Source organism: Pleuronectes platessa, chromosome 3 (assembly GCF_947347685.1).
Source record: "Pleuronectes platessa chromosome 3, fPlePla1.1, whole genome shotgun sequence".
Taxonomy (NCBI): Eukaryota; Metazoa; Chordata; class Actinopteri; order Pleuronectiformes; family Pleuronectidae; genus Pleuronectes; species Pleuronectes platessa.
This window is the reverse complement of record NC_070628.1, coordinates 14,178,022-14,197,841: the sequence shown is the minus strand read 5'-3', so window position 1 is coordinate 14,197,841 and position 19,820 is coordinate 14,178,022. Positions and strand designations below refer to the sequence as shown.

The 19,820-nt window shown below is 41.3% G+C and overlaps 1 protein-coding gene across 1 annotated transcript in view; it reads left to right on the top strand.

The window, feature by feature from the left end:
- Nucleotides 1-19,820, top strand: part of LOC128437257 (ankyrin-2) — a 55,838-nt gene that overhangs the window by 31,871 nt on the left and 4,147 nt on the right. The window contains exons 42-47 of the mRNA XM_053419327.1: nt 294-371; nt 477-608; nt 916-1,056; nt 1,146-1,356; nt 1,676-1,754; nt 17,704-19,506. Coding sequence (XP_053275302.1) covers nt 294-371; nt 477-608; nt 916-1,056; nt 1,146-1,356; nt 1,676-1,754; nt 17,704-19,506 — 2,444 coding nt within the window. The remainder of the gene's footprint in view (nt 1-293; nt 372-476; nt 609-915; nt 1,057-1,145; nt 1,357-1,675; nt 1,755-17,703; nt 19,507-19,820) is intronic.

Here is a 19,820-nt window from a genome sequence, read left to right as displayed (position 1 = left end):
TGTTAACTGCAACGTAATTGTCGTGGTCTGTAAACCAGTCAATACCTCCTCAGGGAGACAGAGAATCCAACCTTTATGTTATCATCCATGTCGACATCACATAACCACTATTCATTTCAGAGTATTACAGCCCATAACATAGAGCACTCAGGAGATAACAATATACATCTTGACTTGATATTTTACATAGCTCGTACTTACAATGTGGAACAGGTTTTACCATAAAATATAATTTACCTTCAACTTTTGACCCTGTGAAAAAATTTGATGTTTGGCTTTGGTGGCATTTTTAGTGGATTGGCAGGATGATGCTGACAGGAAAGAGGAGACATTAGCTATCATTGCAGATCTGCTTGGCTTCAGCTGGACTGGTGAGTTTTTAAATTACGTAAACATTTATAGTTTTTTTATAAAAATTTAAGTCAACTTTAATTGAATTTGAACCCTTGCTTCTGTTATTTATCACATCACATCAGAGCTGGCAAGAGAACTTGAATTTAGTGAGGAGGATATCCAGTCAGTGAGAGCAGAGAATCCTAATTCTCTCCAAGAGCAGAGCCATGCCTTGCTACAGTGCTGGGTTGAGCGGGAAGGTAAACATGCCACAGGTAAATTTGGTTTGTATTTATTTCAATGCAATACTTCAAATCCTGGAACCATGCTTGTTTATTTAACAATACTGACCATAATATTAGCTTTTTACTTAGATGTACTCTCAGTTATGTGAGCACATCCTGTTCAATTAATGTATTTTATCTTTGGTTTTAAATTGATCAATGTATTTTTGCATTTAGTAGAGCCATATTCATTATTATATAATATATTAGATTAAATATATTCTTACATTTAATTTTGTATATTTTGTGAATTGAACGCTTTCTATAGTCTATTAATAATGAATAAATTACTCCACAGAGGACTGTCTAATTAAGAGGCTAACCAAGATCAACCGCATGGACATAGTCCATCTTATTGAAACTCAGATGAACAAGTCAGTTCAAGAGCAAACATCTAGAACTTATGCAGAGATTGAGAAGACCCTGGATCACAGTGAAGGTACTAAAAACCTCTAAAGACTCAGCAATACACATGGCTCTATTTCTGTGTTTTCTTTTACTGGTAGTCAACACATTTGTGATTTTCAGTGTCAGTTGCCCTATCTTCTGTGCAAGAGGATGTAGACAGCCCCAGGGTTGTGAGAATGGTGGAGTCGGATCGCAGACCACCCCCAGCTGTTTCTGAAGAGGACCTGTCAGTTGCTTCCCTACTGGATATTCCTTCCTGGGCAGAGCCTGCTGGACATACCCACTCAGAGAGCTTCCATGGTGACCTGTTGGACGAGCTTGAAATCCCACAGTAAGTCTTCAAGTTGTAATGATTCCAGAATCTTCAATACACATCAGTTGAGTAATGGGGTGTCAATCATTTGTCTTACTTGACTTGACACTCGGTACTCAAACCTGCTGCCTCTCCGGAGTTCAGTATTTCCCAGCATGCCAGTAACAAATAGAGCAGGGCTACATCATGATGAATACATAGAACATAGTGGGTACAGGTATTTACCCCATACCTATTGTTTTGGGGTGTTGCCCTTCAGTCATTTTAGATTAAGTCTTAGATTTACCACATTTAGGCAAAGTCATATTTTGTGACCAAGTGTTTTTTTGGGTTACAGGGAATTAAACCCTAATCTGTGGACCTCTGAGGATGTAATTACACCGGAACCTACATGTTACGACAACTCTGATGAGCAAGTAAGTATGCTTCCCAACTCAAATGATGCAGCCTTTGGGAGCCAAGCAATTCAGGCTTATGACCCAAAAGTGAAAGACCAGAAAAGTTGCTGGAGTGATCAAGTTCATTTCGTCAGTGGCACTCACTGCCAAGTAAAAGATGACAGCAGCCAAATCTTACCATTGATGCAGGCTGGTTGTGAAGATCAACACAGGAATTTGCCTGAGATTCTGAAGTTACCGGCATCTATATCTCTCAGAGACTTTGGTCTCAGTCTATCAGAGTCAGACCAAGCTGAGACTGACTTCAGTGAGCTTTGTAATGAGTTAAGCTACACACTACAACTTGGAGGAACAGATTCAGCTAAAACCATCGCTAAGAGAATATCTGACCCTGGCCAGCTAGCATTGTCACCAGAGGACCATCAAGCAACCCTGGCCATGACTGAAGATGAAACCGATGTAGCTCAAAAAAGCAGGCTATCTCAGAAGTCCAAAGAGGTCAAGTTAAGCAAGGAAGGAAGCACAAAACCCCAAGCATACAGTTATAGATATCCAGAAGACATGCCCTTCATCGATGATAAGGATGGTGGCCAGGCAACAGATTCTGTTATTGCCACAGCCAAGTACAGCTCGATGAAACCAATCAAAATGAAGGTCACAAAGAGCATGTTGACACCCAGTGACTCAGTTCCGATGGTTTGTGACTCAACTGGTAGGTACTATAATTCCAGTTTTATTACTCCAGACAGTGAACATTTCATAGTCAGAGAAAATACATCTTACACTTCTACGTCAAAGATGATCTCATCCAGACATTTTTTGCCCATCCCCGATCTCACACCACATTTTAGCCCTTTGACCCCTGATTCAGATTCTTCAGAGAATCCATTTGATTCATTAGATTCATGGATGTTAAATGACTCCATAACTAGACTGTCATCTCCTGAATCTGTCATGTCAATTACTGATTATAGGGCAATGTCACCTGACTCTCCTACTTGGACAAAAGACTTTCCCGGTTGGAGACATAGACTGTCCCCAAGGTCTGATGCATGGAGCTCACCAGAAGTTACAACTGATTGCAACGAAAGTAAATTGCAGCCCCATCAGTCACACAAAGAGGAACGTTACACACAATTTGTTACAAAAGATGACCCCACTACCCTTGAGTCGTTGGTTAAGAATAGGCCATTGTCCACTAAGTCCCACGTACCTAAATATAATGAAAATATACCTCAAGTCAGAGCAACCTCACCTGGGACATCAGAAATTGAGTGTGATGAATTTTTGCTAGAAGATATTTCTCCTGATTCAAGAGCCTCTTCACCTGACTCAACTACCTCTATTCATGAGTACGGATCTTCTGATAGGGAATGTCGACCATCGTCACGAGAATCTCAGAGTTCCCTGTGTAGTTTTTCATTTCTTGAACTTGTGCTGTCAGAACCTATTCGTGCTCAACTTACAAGTCAATATTGTGATTATTATTTGCAATATTCAGAAGGAAATCTCCCCTCACCACTTATGACATCATCTCCTCACAATGCAGTCTGCAGTAACAAAGTGAGTCAGGGTAGGCCCTTCACAGCTAAATTACTAACTTCAAATCAAAATCATCCTGTGTCTAAAAAATCTCTTGCAACAAAAGCTTATCTCCCATCACATGTGTTGGTCTCACCGAACAAGGATATAAAAAGTGATTACTGGCAATATTCTGGGCATGCTCTTTCATCACCATGCCAAAGAGGCATAAACCCAACAGATGAAGAAAGGGAACCCTTGCAAACAAAAGCTTTTTCAGCTGCAGCATATCTTACACATGTCAAAAGTATCCAAAGTGAACATTCAGATGGTTCAAATAGTCAAATAGTACAGACACTGTCATCTGAACCCCCAAAAGCAGAAGAGGGGATCAGTAATCCTTTTCTTGATTACTGGTTTTCCCAATTAAAACCACAATCTTCTGATTACACGTCATCACCAAGTCAGTCAAATAATGATTTAACAAACAATAACTTCCAAGAGTCCACAAGTTTGAATTGTCAGAAAGAATGTCCGAAACTAAAAAATGTTACCAAATATGAAAGACAATCTCCTGAAGATTGCCATATGCTGAAAAAAGAATCATCACCCGAACCGATCATCTTTACCTTGGCAGAAAGACCAAAATACATTCTGAAGTTTGCAAATGAAGAAACACCAATATCACATTTTAAAACAACCTACCTTGAAAAGGCAAAAACCGACTACAATTATACACAACTTGAAGATGACATTAACAAATTAAGACTCACATTAGACACTCCAACCCGGTTTTCAGGACCATTTTATAATGATGTATGTCTTGAAAACACTTTAGATAAAATAAAACAGGCTAGTGCAATGGAGCAATTATTAACTAGTTTTGGAACATCCTCCCAAGAATCTGTTGAGTCAATTGACCAGCAATTTCTGTCTCCTCACATTACATTTGGCCAGGTAGAGGGTCAACAATGTGACTATTACTTGGCATATTCTGAATTTAGACCAGTGTCACCACTTTCAACATTGTCAGATGTTGAATATTCAAAATTTTCTTTCAAGGAATCATTTAACAACAACACACAAGATTCGCCAGATGAACTCACTTTACAAGCTGACACTAAAAGCACAAATGGAGCTGGGACTGCTTCCCGACCACTGTCTATTGGAGAACCTCTTACATATGCAGACGTTGTGCGGGGCTACCCAGGCAAAAAACAAGATAATGCTTTAAAAAAACTCAAATCATTAGAGGTGAGACCCTTTTACCTTCCCTTGTTAACTTCAGATGAAGAGTTCACACTCTCCTACAGAGACCAATTCATTGAGGAGTTTAGACCACAGTCTCCAGAGTCAGTGTTATCTCAAAGTGAACTTAGGCCCCTCTCTCCTGACTCGCCTGTTCCTCAGTTCAGATCTCCATATTTTAGTTATGATGTAGATATGTTGAGGCAAAGGTCGTATACACCAGATTCAATACTTTCAGACTGGGATGATACTGGTTTGTGTCTGGAAGCCCTGTTTGACGAGACCAGACCAGAGTCACCACAGTCAGTTTTAGCAGACTTCGAAATTGATAGGTCAATTAGCAGCAGGGCGTTGTCCCCAGAGTCTGTGTCTTCTGATTTTGACTTTTCACTCTTGCAGAGCTGGTTATCAGACTTTAGAGCATCCTCACCAGAATCTGTAGCTTCAACTGAAGAGCATTGTTTGTTTCTGGAAATTAAATTTGCAGCAATGAATAATCAACATTGTAACTATTACTTAGAGGACTCTGAAGACAGACCAATGTCCCCTCTTTCAACATTGTCAGATGTTGAGAACTCCACATTCAGTCTTGAGGAATTGTTTGACGACAACAGAGCAGATTCCCCGGATTCGTTGACTTTAGGGAGTGAACCCAGTATCACAAACATAGCTTTGACCTCTCTGCCACTGTCTGCTGGAAGACCTCATACATATGAAGATGTTGTGCAGGGCTACAAACATGAAAACCAAGCTTCATGTAGCATCAAAACATTTGACTTAAGGTCTTTTTACCTTCCCTCCATGTCACCAAACGAGGAGTTAACTTTCTTTTCCACAGACCATTTCATTGACGAATTTAGACCACAGTCTCCAGAGTCAGTTGTGTCTCAATGTGAACTTAGGCCCCTCTCTCCTGACTCGCCTGTTCCTCAGTTCAAATCACCATATTTCAGTAGTTATGTTGAACTGTTTAGGCACAGGTCGTATACACCAGATTCAGTACTTTCAGACTGGGATGATACTGGTTTGTGTCTGGAAGCCCTGTTTGACGAGACCAGACCAGAGTCACCAAAGTCAGTTTTATCAGACTTTGAAATTGATAAGTTATTTAGCACCAGGGCGTTGTCCCCAGAGTCTGTTTCTTCTGATTTTGACTTTTCACTCTTGCAGAGCTGGTTATCAGACTTTAGAGCATCCTCACCAGAATCTGTAGCTTCAACTGAAGAGCATTATTTGTCTCTGGAAATTAAATTTGAACCAATGAATAATCAACATTGTAACTATTACTTAGAGTACTTTGAAGACAGACCAATGTCCCCTCTTTCAACATTGTCAAATGTTGAATACTCCACGTTCTGTCTTGAGGAATTGTTTGATGACAACAGAGCAGATTCCCCGGATTCGTTGACTTTAGGGACTCAACCCAATATTACAAAGAAAGCTGTGACCTCTCTGCCACTGTCTGTTGGAAGATATCTTACATATGCAGACATTGTGCGGGGCAATACACAAAAAAACCAAGCTCATGATTTGTGCCACATAGAATTCTCAGCAGTGACACCCTCTTACCTTCCCTCATTACCGTCAGACGAAGAGGTCTACATAGACCATTGCATTAATGAGTTTAGACCACAGTCTCCAGAGTCAGTTGTATCTCAAAGTGAACTTAGGCCCCTCTCTCCTGACTCGCCTGTTCCTCAGTTCAGATGTCCTTTTTTCAGTTATGATTGGGAAATGTTGAGGCCCAGGTCGTATACACCAGAGTCAATACATTCAGATTGGGATGATACTGGTTTGTGTCTGGAAGCCCTGTTTGACGAGACCAGACCAGAGTCTCCAACGTCGGTTTTATCAGACTATGAAATTGATAATTTATTTAGCAGCAGTACGTTGTCCCCAGAGTCTGTTTCTTCTGATTTTGACTTTTCACTCTTGCAGAGCTGGTTATCAGACTTTAGAGCATCCTCACCAGAATCTGTAGCTTCAACTGAAGAGCATTATTTGTCTCTGGAAATTAAATTTGCACCAATGAATAATCAACATTGTAACTATTATTTAGAGTACTCTGAAGACAGACCAATGTCCCCTCTATCAACATTGTCAGATGTTGAGTACTCCACGTTCTGTCTTGAGGAATTGTTTGACGACAACAGAGCAGATTCCCCGGATTCGTTGACTTTAGGGAGTGAACCAAGTATCACAAACATAGCTTTGACCTCTCTGCCACTGTCTGCTGGAAGACCTCATACACATGAAGATGTTGTGCAGGGCTACAAACATGAAAACCAAGCTTCATGTAGCATCAAAACATTTGACTTAAGGTCTTTTTACCTTCCCTCCATGTCACCAAACGAGGAGTTAACTTTCTTTTCCACAGACCATTTCATTGACGAGTTTAGACCACAGTCTCCAGAGTCAGTTGTGTCTCAATGTGAACTTAGGCCCCTCTCTCCTGACTCGCCTGTTCCTCAGTTCAAATCACCATATTTCAGTAGTTATGTTGAACTGTTTAGGCACAGGTCGTATACACCAGATTCAGTACTTTCAGACTGGGATGATACTGGTTTGTGTCTGGAAGCCCTGTTTGACGAGACCAGACCAGAGTCACCAAAGTCAGTTTTATCAGACTATGAAATTGATAAGTTATTTAGCACCAGGGCGTTGTCCCCAGAGTCTGTTTCTTCTGATTTTGACTTTTCACTCTTGCAGAGCTGGTTATCAGACTTTAGAGCATCCTCACCAGAATCTGTAGCTTCAACTGAAGAGCATTATTTGTCTCTAGAAATTGAATTTGAACCAATGAATAATCACCATTGTAACTATTACTTAGAGTACTCTGAAGACAGACCAATGTCCCCTCTTTCAACATTGTCAGATGTTGAATACTCCGCGTTCTGTCTTGAGGAATTGTTTAACGACAACAGAGCAGATTCCCCGGATTCGTTGACTTTAGGGACTCAACCCAATATTACAAAGAAAGCTGTGACCTGTCTGCCACTGTCTGTTGGAAGATATCTTACATATGCAGACATTGTGCGGGGCAATACACAAAAAAACCAAGCTCATGATTTGTGCCACATAGAATTCTCAGCAGTGACACCCTCTTACCTTCCCTCATTACCGTCAGACGAAGAGGTCTACATAGACCATTGCATTAATGAGTTTAGACCACAGTCTCCAGAGTCAGTTGTATCTCAAAGTGAACTTAGGCCCCTCTCTCCTGACTCGCCTGTTCCTCAGTTCAGATGTCCTTTTTTCAGTTATGATTGGGAAATGTTGAGGCCCAGGTCGTATACACCAGAGTCAATACATTCAGATTGGGATGATACTGGTTTGTGTCTGGAAGCCCTGTTTGACGAGACCAGACCAGAGTCTCCAACGTCGGTTTTATCAGACTATGAAATTGATAATTTATTTAGCAGCAGTACGTTGTCCCCAGAGTCTGTTTCTTCTGATTTTGACTTTTCACTCTTGCAGAGCTGGTTATCAGACTTTAGAGCATCCTCACCAGAATCTGTAGCTTCAACTGAAGAGCATTATTTGTCTCTGGAAATTAAATTTGCACCAATGAATAATCAACATTGTAACTATTATTTAGAGTACTCTGAAGACAGACCAATGTCCCCTCTATCAACATTGTCAGATGTTGAGTACTCCACGTTCTGTCTTGAGGAATTGTTTGACGACAACAGAGCAGATTCCCCGGATTCGTTGACTTTAGGGAGTGAACCAAGTATCACAAACATAGCTTTGACCTCTCTGCCACTGTCTGCTGGAAGACCTCATACACATGAAGATGTTGTGCAGGGCTACAAACATGAAAACCAAGCTTCATGTAGCATCAAAACATTTGACTTAAGGTCTTTTTACCTTCCCTCCATGTCACCAAACGAGGAGTTAACTTTCTTTTCCACAGACCATTTCATTGACGAGTTTAGACCACAGTCTCCAGAGTCAGTTGTGTCTCAATGTGAACTTAGGCCCCTCTCTCCTGACTCGCCTGTTCCTCAGTTCAAATCACCATATTTCAGTAGTTATGTTGAACTGTTTAGGCACAGGTCGTATACACCAGATTCAGTACTTTCAGACTGGGATGATACTGGTTTGTGTCTGGAAGCCCTGTTTGACGAGACCAGACCAGAGTCACCAAAGTCAGTTTTATCAGACTATGAAATTGATAAGTTATTTAGCACCAGGGCGTTGTCCCCAGAGTCTGTTTCTTCTGATTTTGACTTTTCACTCTTGCAGAGCTGGTTATCAGACTTTAGAGCATCCTCACCAGAATCTGTAGCTTCAACTGAAGAGCATTATTTGTCTCTAGAAATTGAATTTGAACCAATGAATAATCACCATTGTAACTATTACTTAGAGTACTCTGAAGACAGACCAATGTCCCCTCTTTCAACATTGTCAGATGTTGAATACTCCGCGTTCTGTCTTGAGGAATTGTTTAACGACAACAGAGCAGATTCCCCGGATTCGTTGACTTTAGGGACTCAACCCAATATTACAAAGAAAGCTGTGACCTGTCTGCCACTGTCTGTTGGAAGATATCTTACATATGCAGACATTGTGCGGGGCAATACACAAAAAAACCAAGCTCATGATTTGTGCCACATCAAATCCTCAGCAGTGACACCCTCTTACCTTCCCTCATTACCATCAGACGAAGAGCTCTACATAGACCATTGCATTGATGAGTTTAGACCACAGTCTCCAGAGTCAGTTGTATCTCAAAGTGAACTTAGGCCCCTCTCTCCTGACTCGCCTGTTCCTCAGTTCAGATGTCCTTTTTTCAGTTATGATTGGGAACTGTTGAGGCCCAGGTCGTATACACCAGAGTCAATACATTCAGATTGGGATGATACTGGTTTGTGTCTGGAAGCCCTGTTTGACGAGACCAGACCAGAGTCTCCAACGTCAGTTTTATCAGACTATGAAATTGATAAGTTATTTAACAGCAGGGCGTTGTCCCCAGAGTCTGTTTCTTCTGATTTTGACTTTTCACTCTTGCAGAGCTGGTTATCAGACTTTAGAGCATCCTCACCAGAATCTGTAGCTTCAACTCAAGAGCATTATTTGTCTCTGGAAATTAAATTTGCACCAATGAATAATCAACATTGTAACTATTACTTAGAGTACTCTGAAGACAGACCAATGTCCCCTCTATCAACATTGTCAGATGTTGAGTACTCCACGTTCTGTCTTGAGGAATTGTTTGACGACAACAGAGCAGATTCCCCGGATTCGTTGACTTTAGGGAAGGAACCAAGTATCCCAAACATAGCTGTGACCTCTCTGCCACTGTCTGCTGGAAGATATCTTACATATGCAGACATTGTGCGGGGCAATACACAATATAACCAAGCTCATGATTTGTGCCATATCAAATCCTCAGGAGTGAGACACTCTTACCTTCCCTCATTACCGTCAGATGAAGAGCTCTACATAGACCATTGCATTGATGAGTTTAGACCACAGTCTCCAGAGTCAGTTGTATCTCAAAGTGAACTTAGGCCCCTCTCTCCTGACTCGCCTGTTCCTCAGTTCAGATGTCCTTTTTTCAGTTATGATCGGGAACTGTTGAGGCCCAGGTCGTATACACCAGAGTCAATACATTCAGATTGGGATGATACTGGTTTGTGTCTGGAAGCCCTGTTTGACGAGACCAGACCAGAGTCACCAAAGTCAGTTTTATCAGACTATGAAATTGATAAGTTATTTAGCAGCAGGACATTGTCCCCAGAGTCTGTTTCTTCTGATTTTGACTTTTCACTCTTGCAGAGCTGGTTATCTGACTTTAGAGCATCCTCACCAGAATCTGTAGCTTCAACTGAAGAGCATTATTTGTCTCTGGAAATTAAATTTGCACCAATGAATAATCACCATTGTAACTATTACTTAGAGTACTCTGAAGACAGACCAATGTCCCCTCTATCAACATTGTCAGATGTTGAATACTCCACGTTCTGTCTTGAGGAATTGTTTGACGACTACAGAGCAGATTCCCCGGATTCGTTGACTTTAGGGAGGGAACCAAGTATCCCAAACATAGCTGTGACCTCTCTGCCACTGTCTGCTGGAAGATATCTTACATATGCAGACATTGTGCAGGGCAATACACAATATAACCAAGCTCATGATTTGTGCCATATCAAATCCTCAGGAGTGAGACACTCTTACCTTCCCTCATTACCGTCAGATGAAGAGCTCTACATAGACCATTGCATTGATGAGTTTAGACCACAGTCTCCAGAGTCAGTTGTATCTCAAAGTGAACTTAGGCCCCTCTCTCCTGACTCGCCTGTTCCTCAGTTCAGATGTCCTTTTTTCAGTTATGATTGGGAACTGTTGAGGCCCAGGTCGTATACACCAGAGTCAATACATTCAGATTGGGATGATACTGGTTTGTGTCTGGAAGCCCTGTTTGACGAGACCAGACCAGAGTCACCAAAGTCAGTTTTATCAGACTATGAAATTGATAAGTTATTTAGCAGCAGGACATTGTCCCCAGAGTCTGTTTCTTCTGATTTTGACTTTTCACTCTTGCAGAGCTGGTTATCTGACTTTAGAGCATCCTCACCAGAATCTGTAGCTTCAACTGAAGAGCATTATTTGTCTCTGGAAATTAAATTTGCACCAATGAATAATCAACATTGTAACTATTACTTAGAGTACTCTGAAGACAGACTAATGTCCCCTCTTTCAACATTGTCAGATTTTGAGTACTCCACGATCTGTCTTGAGGAATTGTGTGACGACAACAGAGCAGATTCCCCGGATTCGTTGACTTTAGTGAGTGAACCAAGTATCACAAACATAGCTTTGACCTCTCTGCCACTGTCTCCTGGAAGACCTCATACATATGAAGATGTTGTGCAGGGCTACAAACATGAAAACCAAGCTTCATGTAGCATCAAAACATTTGACTTAAGGTCTTTTTACCTTCCCTCCATGTCACCACACGAGGAGTTAACTTTCTTTTCCACAGACCATTTCATTGACGAATTTAGACCACAGTCTCCAGAGTCAGTTGTGTCTCAATGTGAACTTAGGCCCCTCTCTCCTGACTCGCCTGTTCCTCAGTTCAAATCACCATATTTCAGTAGTTATGTTGAACTGTTTAGGCACAGGTCGTATACACCAGATTCAGTACTTTCAGACTGGGATGATACTGGTTTGTGTCTGGAAGCCCTGTTTGACGAGACCAGACCAGAGTCACCAAAGTCAGTTTTATCAGACTATGAAATTGATAAGTTATTTAGCACCAGGGCGTTGTCCCCAGAGTCTGTTTCTTCTGATTTTGACTTTTCACTCTTGCAGAGCTGGTTATCAGACTTTAGAGCATCCTCACCAGAATCTGTAGCTTCAACTGAAGAGCATTATTTGTCTCTGGAAATTAAATTTGAACCAATGAATAATCAACATTGTAACTATTACTTAGAGTACTCTGAAGACAGATCAATGTCCCCTCTTTCAACATTGTCAGATGTTGAGTACTCCACGTTCTGTCTTGAGGAATTGTTTGACGACAACAGAGCAGATTCCCCGGATTCGTTGACTTTAGGGACTCAACCCAATATTACAAAGAAAGCTGTGACCTCTCTGCCACTGTCTGCTGGAAGATATATTACATATGCAGACATTGTGCGGGGCAATACACAAAAAAACCAAGCTCATGATTTGTGCCACATCAAATCCTCAGGAGTGAGAGACTCTTACCTTCCCTCATTACCGTCAGATGAAGAGCTCTACATAGACCATTGCATTGATGAGTTTAGACCACAGTCTCCAGAGTCAGTTGTATCTCAAAGTGAACTTAGGCCCCTCTCTCCTGACTCGCCTGTTCCTCAGTTCAGATGTCCTTTTTTCAGTTATGATCGGGAACTGTTGAGGCACAGGTCGTATACACCAGAGTCAATAAATTCAGATTGGGATGATACTGGTTTGTGTCTGGAAGCCCTGTTTGACGAGACTAGACCAGAGTCACCAAAGTCAGTTTTATTAGACTATGAAATTGATAAGTTATTTAACAGCAGGGCGTTGTCCCCAGAGTCTGTTTCTTCTGATTTTGACTTTTCACTCTTGCAGAGCTGGTTATCAGACTTTAGAGCATCCTCACCAGAATCTGTAGCTTCAACTGAAGAGCATTATTTATTTCTGGAAATTAAATTTGCACCAATGAATAATCAACATTGTAACTATTACTTAGAGTACTCTGAAGACAGACCAGGTTCCCCTCTTTCAACATTGTCAGATGTTGAGTACTCCACGTTCTGTCTTGAGGAATTGTTTCACGACAACAGAGCAGATTCCCGGGATTCGTTGACTTTAGTGAGTGAACCCAGTATCACAAACATAGCTGTGACCTCTCTGCCACTGTCTGCTGGAAGAAATCTTACATATGCAGACATTGTGCGGGGCAATACACAAAAAAACCAAGCTCCTGATTTGTGCCACATCAAATCCTCAACAGTGACACCCTCTTACCTTCCCTCATTACCGTCAGACGAAGAGGTCTACATAGACCATTGCATTGATGAGTTTAGACCACAGTCTCCAGAGTCAGTTGTATCTCAAAGTGAACTTAGGCCCCTCTCTCCTGACTCGCCTGTTCCTCAGTTCAGATGTCCTTTTTTCAGTTATGATCGGGAACTGTGGAGGCCCAGGTCATATACACCAGAGTCAATACATTCAGATTGGGATGATACTGGTTTGTGTCTGGAAGCCCTGTTTGACGAGACCAGACCAGAGTCATCAAAGTCAGTTTTATCAGACTATGAAATTGATAAGATATTTAGCAGCAGGGCGTTGTCTCCAGAGGATGTTTCTTCTGATTTTGACTTTTCACTCTTGCAGAGCTGGTTATCAGACTTTAGAGCATCCTCACCAGAATCTGTAGCTTCAACTGAAGAGCATTATTTGTCTCTGGAAATTAAATTTGCACCAATGAATAATCAACATTGTAACTATTACTTAGCGTACTCTGAAGACAAACCAATGTCCCCTCTTTCAACATGGTCAGATGTTGAGTACTCCACGTTCTGTCTTGAGGAATTGTTTGACGACTACAGAGAAGATTCCCCGGATTCGATGACTTTAGTGAGTGAACCCAGTATCACAAACATTGCTGTGACCTCTCTGCCACTGTCTGCTGGAAGATATCGTACATATGAAGATGTTGTGCAGGGCTACAAACAAGAAAACCAAGCTTCATGCAGTATCCAAACATTTGACTCAAGGTCTTTTTACCTTCCCCTTATGTCACTACACGAGGAGTTAACTTTCTTTTCCACAGACCATTTTATTGACGAGTTTAGACCACATTCTCCAGAGTCAGTTGTATCTCAAAGTGAACTTAGGCCCCTCTCTCCTGACTCACCTGTTCCTCAGTTTAGATCTCAATATTTCAGTTATGATAGCGAACTGTTGAGGCACAGGTCGTATACACCAGATTCAGTACTTTCAGACTGGGATTGTACTGGTTTGTGTCTGGAAGCCCTGTTTGACGAGACCAGACCAGAGTCACCAAAGTCAGTTTTATCAGACTATGAAATTGATAAGTTATTTAGCACCAGGGCGTTGTCCCCAGAGTCTGTTTCTTCTGATTTTGACTTTTCACTCTTGCAGAGCTGGTTATCAGACTTTAGAGCATCCTCACCAGAATCTGTAGCTTCAACTGAAGAGCATTATTTGTCTCTGGAAATTAAATTTGCACCAATGAATAATCACCATTGTAACTATTACTTAGAGTACTCTGAAGACAGACCAATGTCCCCTCTTTCAACATTGTCAGATGTTGAGTACTCCACGTTCTGTCTTGAGGAATTGTTTGACGACAACAGAGCAGATTCCCCGGATTCGTTGACTTTAGGGACTCAACCCAATTTTACAAAGAAAGCTGTGACCTCTCTGCCACTGTCTGCTGGAAGATATATTACACATGCAGACATTGTGCGGGGCAATACACAAAAAAACCAAGCTCATGATTTGTGCCACATCAAATCCTCAGGAGTGAGAGACTCTTACCTTCCCTCATTACCGTCAGATGAAGAGCTCTACATAGACCATTGCATTGATGAGTTTAGACCACAGTCTCCAGAGTCAGTTGTATCTCAAAGTGAACTTAGGCCCCTCTCTCCTGACTCGCCTGTTCCTCAGTTCAGATGTCCTTTTTTCAGTTATGATCGGGAACTGTTGAGGCACAGGTCGTATACACCAGAGTCAATACATTCAGATTGGGATGATACTGGTTTGTGTCTGGAAGCCCTGTTTGACGAGACTAGACCAGAGTCACCACAGTCAGTTTTATCAGACTTTGAATATGATAAGTTATTTAGCAGCAGGGCGTTGTCCCCAGAGTCTGTTTCTTCTTATTTTGACTTTTCACTCTTGCCGAACTGGTTATCAGACTTTAGAGCATCCTCACCAGAATCTGTAGCTTCAACTGAAGAGCATTGTTTGTCTCTTGGGATCCCGTTTTCTGCTGAACTGTCTTCGTCAGTTCAAAAGTCAGAGAGACTCAACCAAAGAAAACTTGTTTCATGTGAATCCATGTCATTAGTCTCCAAGCCATTAATTAAAGAATTCCGAGTTGGACAAAAGCCTTTATTCAACAACTTGATGTCACATTTACATGATCCTTTGTATAAGGGAAAATGTTCTTGTGGTGAGATATGTTTAGTCAAATCTTCCCTACAAAAACATTCATGTTTTGTCAAATTCACATTACCAGCACAAACGGACATGTCTGCCACCACAATTTCAGACAACATTTCAAGGCTTACACATTTCATATCAGAAGACAAAAGAGATGATGCAATTTCAGGTTCGATTTCTCCAACAGGTCAAAGCCATTTACACATAAGTTCAACAACAGCCGTCATAATATACACAAGTCCTCAAGAGCAAGCAGATGAATCTGAACTAATTGAGAGTCCTCTATCTTCAGAATATACACCGCAGTCACGTGAAACATTACAGTTGGATAATCAAAGTCCTTCTAATTTCACTTATATGAGACCACCTTCTCCAGAATCATATTCCTCATATGCTGAGTTCACTGCCCTTTCTCCCGTGCATTTGTCTGAAAATAGATCTAGTCAAACTGATTTCATACCACTGGAGAGAGATTGTACTGATTCTTGTTTTGACGATTTTTTTGTTGAGATCAGACCAGATTCACCTGATTCCATTGTGTTGGATTGTGAATTTCATGAGTCTTTCAACAGGGAGCCGATTACATCAGATATTGCGTACACACAGTCATTCCTTCAGCACTGGCTGTCTGAGATAGGACCTTGTACCCCTCAATATCTTGAATCAATAGGAGAATTAGATGAAGTATTAAACCAGCTGCCATGTGGGCAAAGTGACCCTGATGCCACTGTTTCTGAAGACAATAAGATTACATCAAAGCAACTCTCAGGCACTTCATTGGAACACAAAGGTGATCCAGTTTATGAAGAGAAATGTGCCTGTGATACGAAGAATTATTCTGAAGAGGCAGCTGATGTTTTGTCTGAAAAGGCTTCTGATCAAAACAAATTTGAAGATTTAGAAGTCAGCATGGGGAATCCACCTTGCCCAGCCAAACCATGTCATTTTTAAAAGCACCACAACAGACTCATTGCAGTCATTACAGGATTCTTCCCTATCCCACTCGGAATAAGCTGACACAGGATCCATACTTCCATCTTAAAACACAGACGACCAATATTTTTTATCAGGTCCCCCCCCCCCCCCCCCCCAGACAACAAACAACTTAGATTAGATCATGTCACTTCACAAACTATTCACCATTTTAGTTTGTGAGTTGAGTCACATTCAATCTATGGAGTCAAAATCTGGATTTCATCATGCTGTCTGGCTTGAGGAGGATTTCAATGAACACACCCATGTTAAGAGAGAATCAGTGAAACGAAGAACACTTAAATGGACGGACCCTGAATCACAATTTAAGGCAACAACCCACCCAAGATTTGATTTCCAAGAACATGCAAAGAAACATCCATGAGTGAGGACGAGAGCAAGAGTTCCATGGTGTCGGTAAGACAGCACAAGGCCTTGCTCAGCACTGATTGCTGTGTGGCTTTCAAAAGTAATGAATATGGCGATACTTATAGTGTGAATGTAGAACTTTCTTAAACCTTTTATTAATAATGCACAAAGGCTTCACTGTCTTGCTGTGGCATGTATACATTATAGTAAAATGGATGATCTTTCAGTGAAGCATATCTAATGGAAACTTCAGAGACCCAATCTTAAATAAGGCAAGCTTCTTGCCCGGCTATGGAATGTTCTCAAATGCTGTGTTCTTAATGATGCCTTTAGAGCACTGCTTCAAGCAACGGGGGATTTCAATGCCTTGATTACATTTTCTCTATGTGCCACACATCTACTATAATCGCAATAAGTTATAAGCTCCCGTTTAGATCTATAGCTAGAGGCATGCGCTGTCTGTTATGTTTCTTGTTTGTATCACACAGGCTCCCACTGTTACAACAAACCTATAAACTGATCACACACATATTACTCCATAGGTTCCCTGTAATGTTTTGCATGTCTGGAGCTAGACAATGTCTCCGACTATTGGGTTTTATTGTCCGATGCATTTTTTGGCAGGAGACACAACACCAATGGTTGTTTTTGTTGATTGTATTTGTAAGTTTTTTTTTCAATTTTTTCTTTGACAAAAGATATGAGTTTTGAACAATTTTACTGAAGAAATCTGAAAATCTACTCTAATAACATAATTATTCACTTTTCTTACTAAAGGACAGGCTTGCAGAAGAACAGAAAATAATAGTGTGACCGTGACAAAACTGACTGTGATGGCAAATCCCGTTTTCCACCTAAATCATCTGCATTCTGCTTTAATCATTGTAAAATGATAATGAGTTGCCTCTGATGCCTCAGGCAATACCTCCAAACATATGACAGTATTATAATGAATCTTAAAAAAAAATTATGATTTGTCTCATCTTAATGAGTCATTAATACATATTAAATGATGTGTGGTCGGTGGGCTACAAGTGAATTTCCTCATTGAGACACAATGAGGAAATTCTACATCTAAAACATGTACTTGTCCTTGACAAGTGCAGGTTTCTTTTGAATCATTTCACCTTATATCACCAAAATTACCAAATCATATTTGCTTATATTTGTCCCCACTCCATTGTATCATTTCTTGCAGGTATCAACAGCTTCTTTCAAGACCGATCTTTCAGAACAAGAAAAAAATGTTGATGTAGGACAGAGTCAGGTCTTTCCAACCGAGCAGCCACCCTTGATTGATTCAAATGATTCAGACACACTTACCACTCAAAAACTAGGATTGCAGATTCCAAGTACATTTGACCTATTTGAAATGAAATCTGAAATTACATTGACTGATCAGAGTAGCTCACCACAGGAAAAGGATAACCAGATGTCTTTCCCCACACAAAGTGAAGACTGTGGCTTAGCTGAACCAAGCTCAGTGACCCCAGACTCACTCTGTCTAATAGCCCAAGACAGTACACATGATAAAATCATCATGTCCTCAGAGTCCACTCCAACACCACCAGGGTCTGGGTCCCCTCAGCTTGATCAGCTACTGTCGGATCTGGAGGAGATGAAACAGAAGTTTAGTCCAGAGGCACTTAGCCCACTTCTGTCAGAATCCAGCGCTGAGAGGCCTGCAGTTGATCAAAGTCACAAGTTTGAAGATCTTTCGCCTGAAGATCAATGTCCTACAGATGATGATGATACCGTAAGAGGGATTTCTGTTGTGCAGCCCACGAGTGACAGTAATCCCACAAACATCGAAGAGACTGCACATTTCCAGACATCCCCTCAAGATGAACCTGAATTAGTCCCAACTGCTCCCGATCAAGCAAATACCTCTGAGACAAGTGTACCAGCAAGTTCTGCTAGAGATAAAGATGGTCCTGCATCCCCTACTGAGTCACATTCAATCCCAGAATCTCCCCAAAGTTTTTTTGAAGCAACGGAACCATTAAGTTTTCCTTTGGACATATTCGAGTACAACACATATGGTGAAAATTCTTCTGAGACATTTTCATCAGCGTCTTCGCCTAGAATAGCTTGTCATTCTGACATACCTGAAAACAATCTGGCTGTTCAGGCTGAGCAAGATTCTACAACTGAGGTTATTCACGGAAAAGAACAGCATGAATCAACTACACCTTATAATTTCTCATGGGATGTGACCGAAGAAGCATCAACACAGAGTATGTATCAACTTCCATTTTCGTGGGGGGTGACCTCTGTGGAAGCTGATCAGACCGAAGACGTTTCCTCCCAGTCTCTTTCTGATTTGACACCTGAGACAGTTACGTGTGCAAGAAATTTTTGCTTTGAGGAATCGATCCCATTCTCCTCTTCAAGGAACGTAGAGACATCTTCAGAAGAGGATAGTCCAAGGATCAGTGGACAGTATTTAGAAGAATCAGTAGAAGACTATGAATGTTTTGCCTCTCAACCCACTTCAGTTGAACCTAAAGCAGAGAGGACTTCATCGAGTACTGATGAGGAATATATCATTACACCTGGATACTCAGAGACCACTTCTCCTGCAACCTTCAATACCTGCGTGCCTCCCAGATATGCGGACGTTGTGCAAGGTGGTGCAGACTGCCCTACCTTTGAATACTATGACCCAGAGCCATTCTTTGAGTGCAAACAAGCTACGTCGGATTTGTCCGAGACCGAGCCCGATGAACCTGAGTCAAGATCTAAGCCAAGTGAAGGGCTACCTCTGGATTTCGTCAGCCATTCTAGGATGAATCGAGGAGAGCTTTTATCCTCTGGAAGTGAAGATTACGAGGATGCTCCTTTTGTCCACGAGCCTCTTCAGAGTGTAAACGAAGAGAGTGAAGAATTAATACACTATTCAGAAGCATCCGATGACGAATTCACCCTATGTGAGGCTACACAACCGCCCCCTGTCTGTGACATTGGGGCATTTGATGAAACTGATAAATCTCTGACAAGGGTAAGATGTCGTTTGGTAAATCGTCCCAGCCTGCAAGCTTTCCCCGGAGCTGAGCTTATACAAATTTAATATTTGCTGAAAAGAGAAATGACTGCTAACCCTCTGGCCACATGGATTGGACCTAAAACTCCCTATAACCCTTTTTATTTTTCAGATTTAACCTGTGCTTACTCAGCATGTCACACTGCTGCTTGTAACCAGCTTTATCAATTAATCACTTACAGTAATAGCATAAGCTACAGCAATAATCACATCAATTCTTAACTTAGTAAAAGCATGGTGTGTTTTGCAAATATTTTGCCAAGCTACAGATG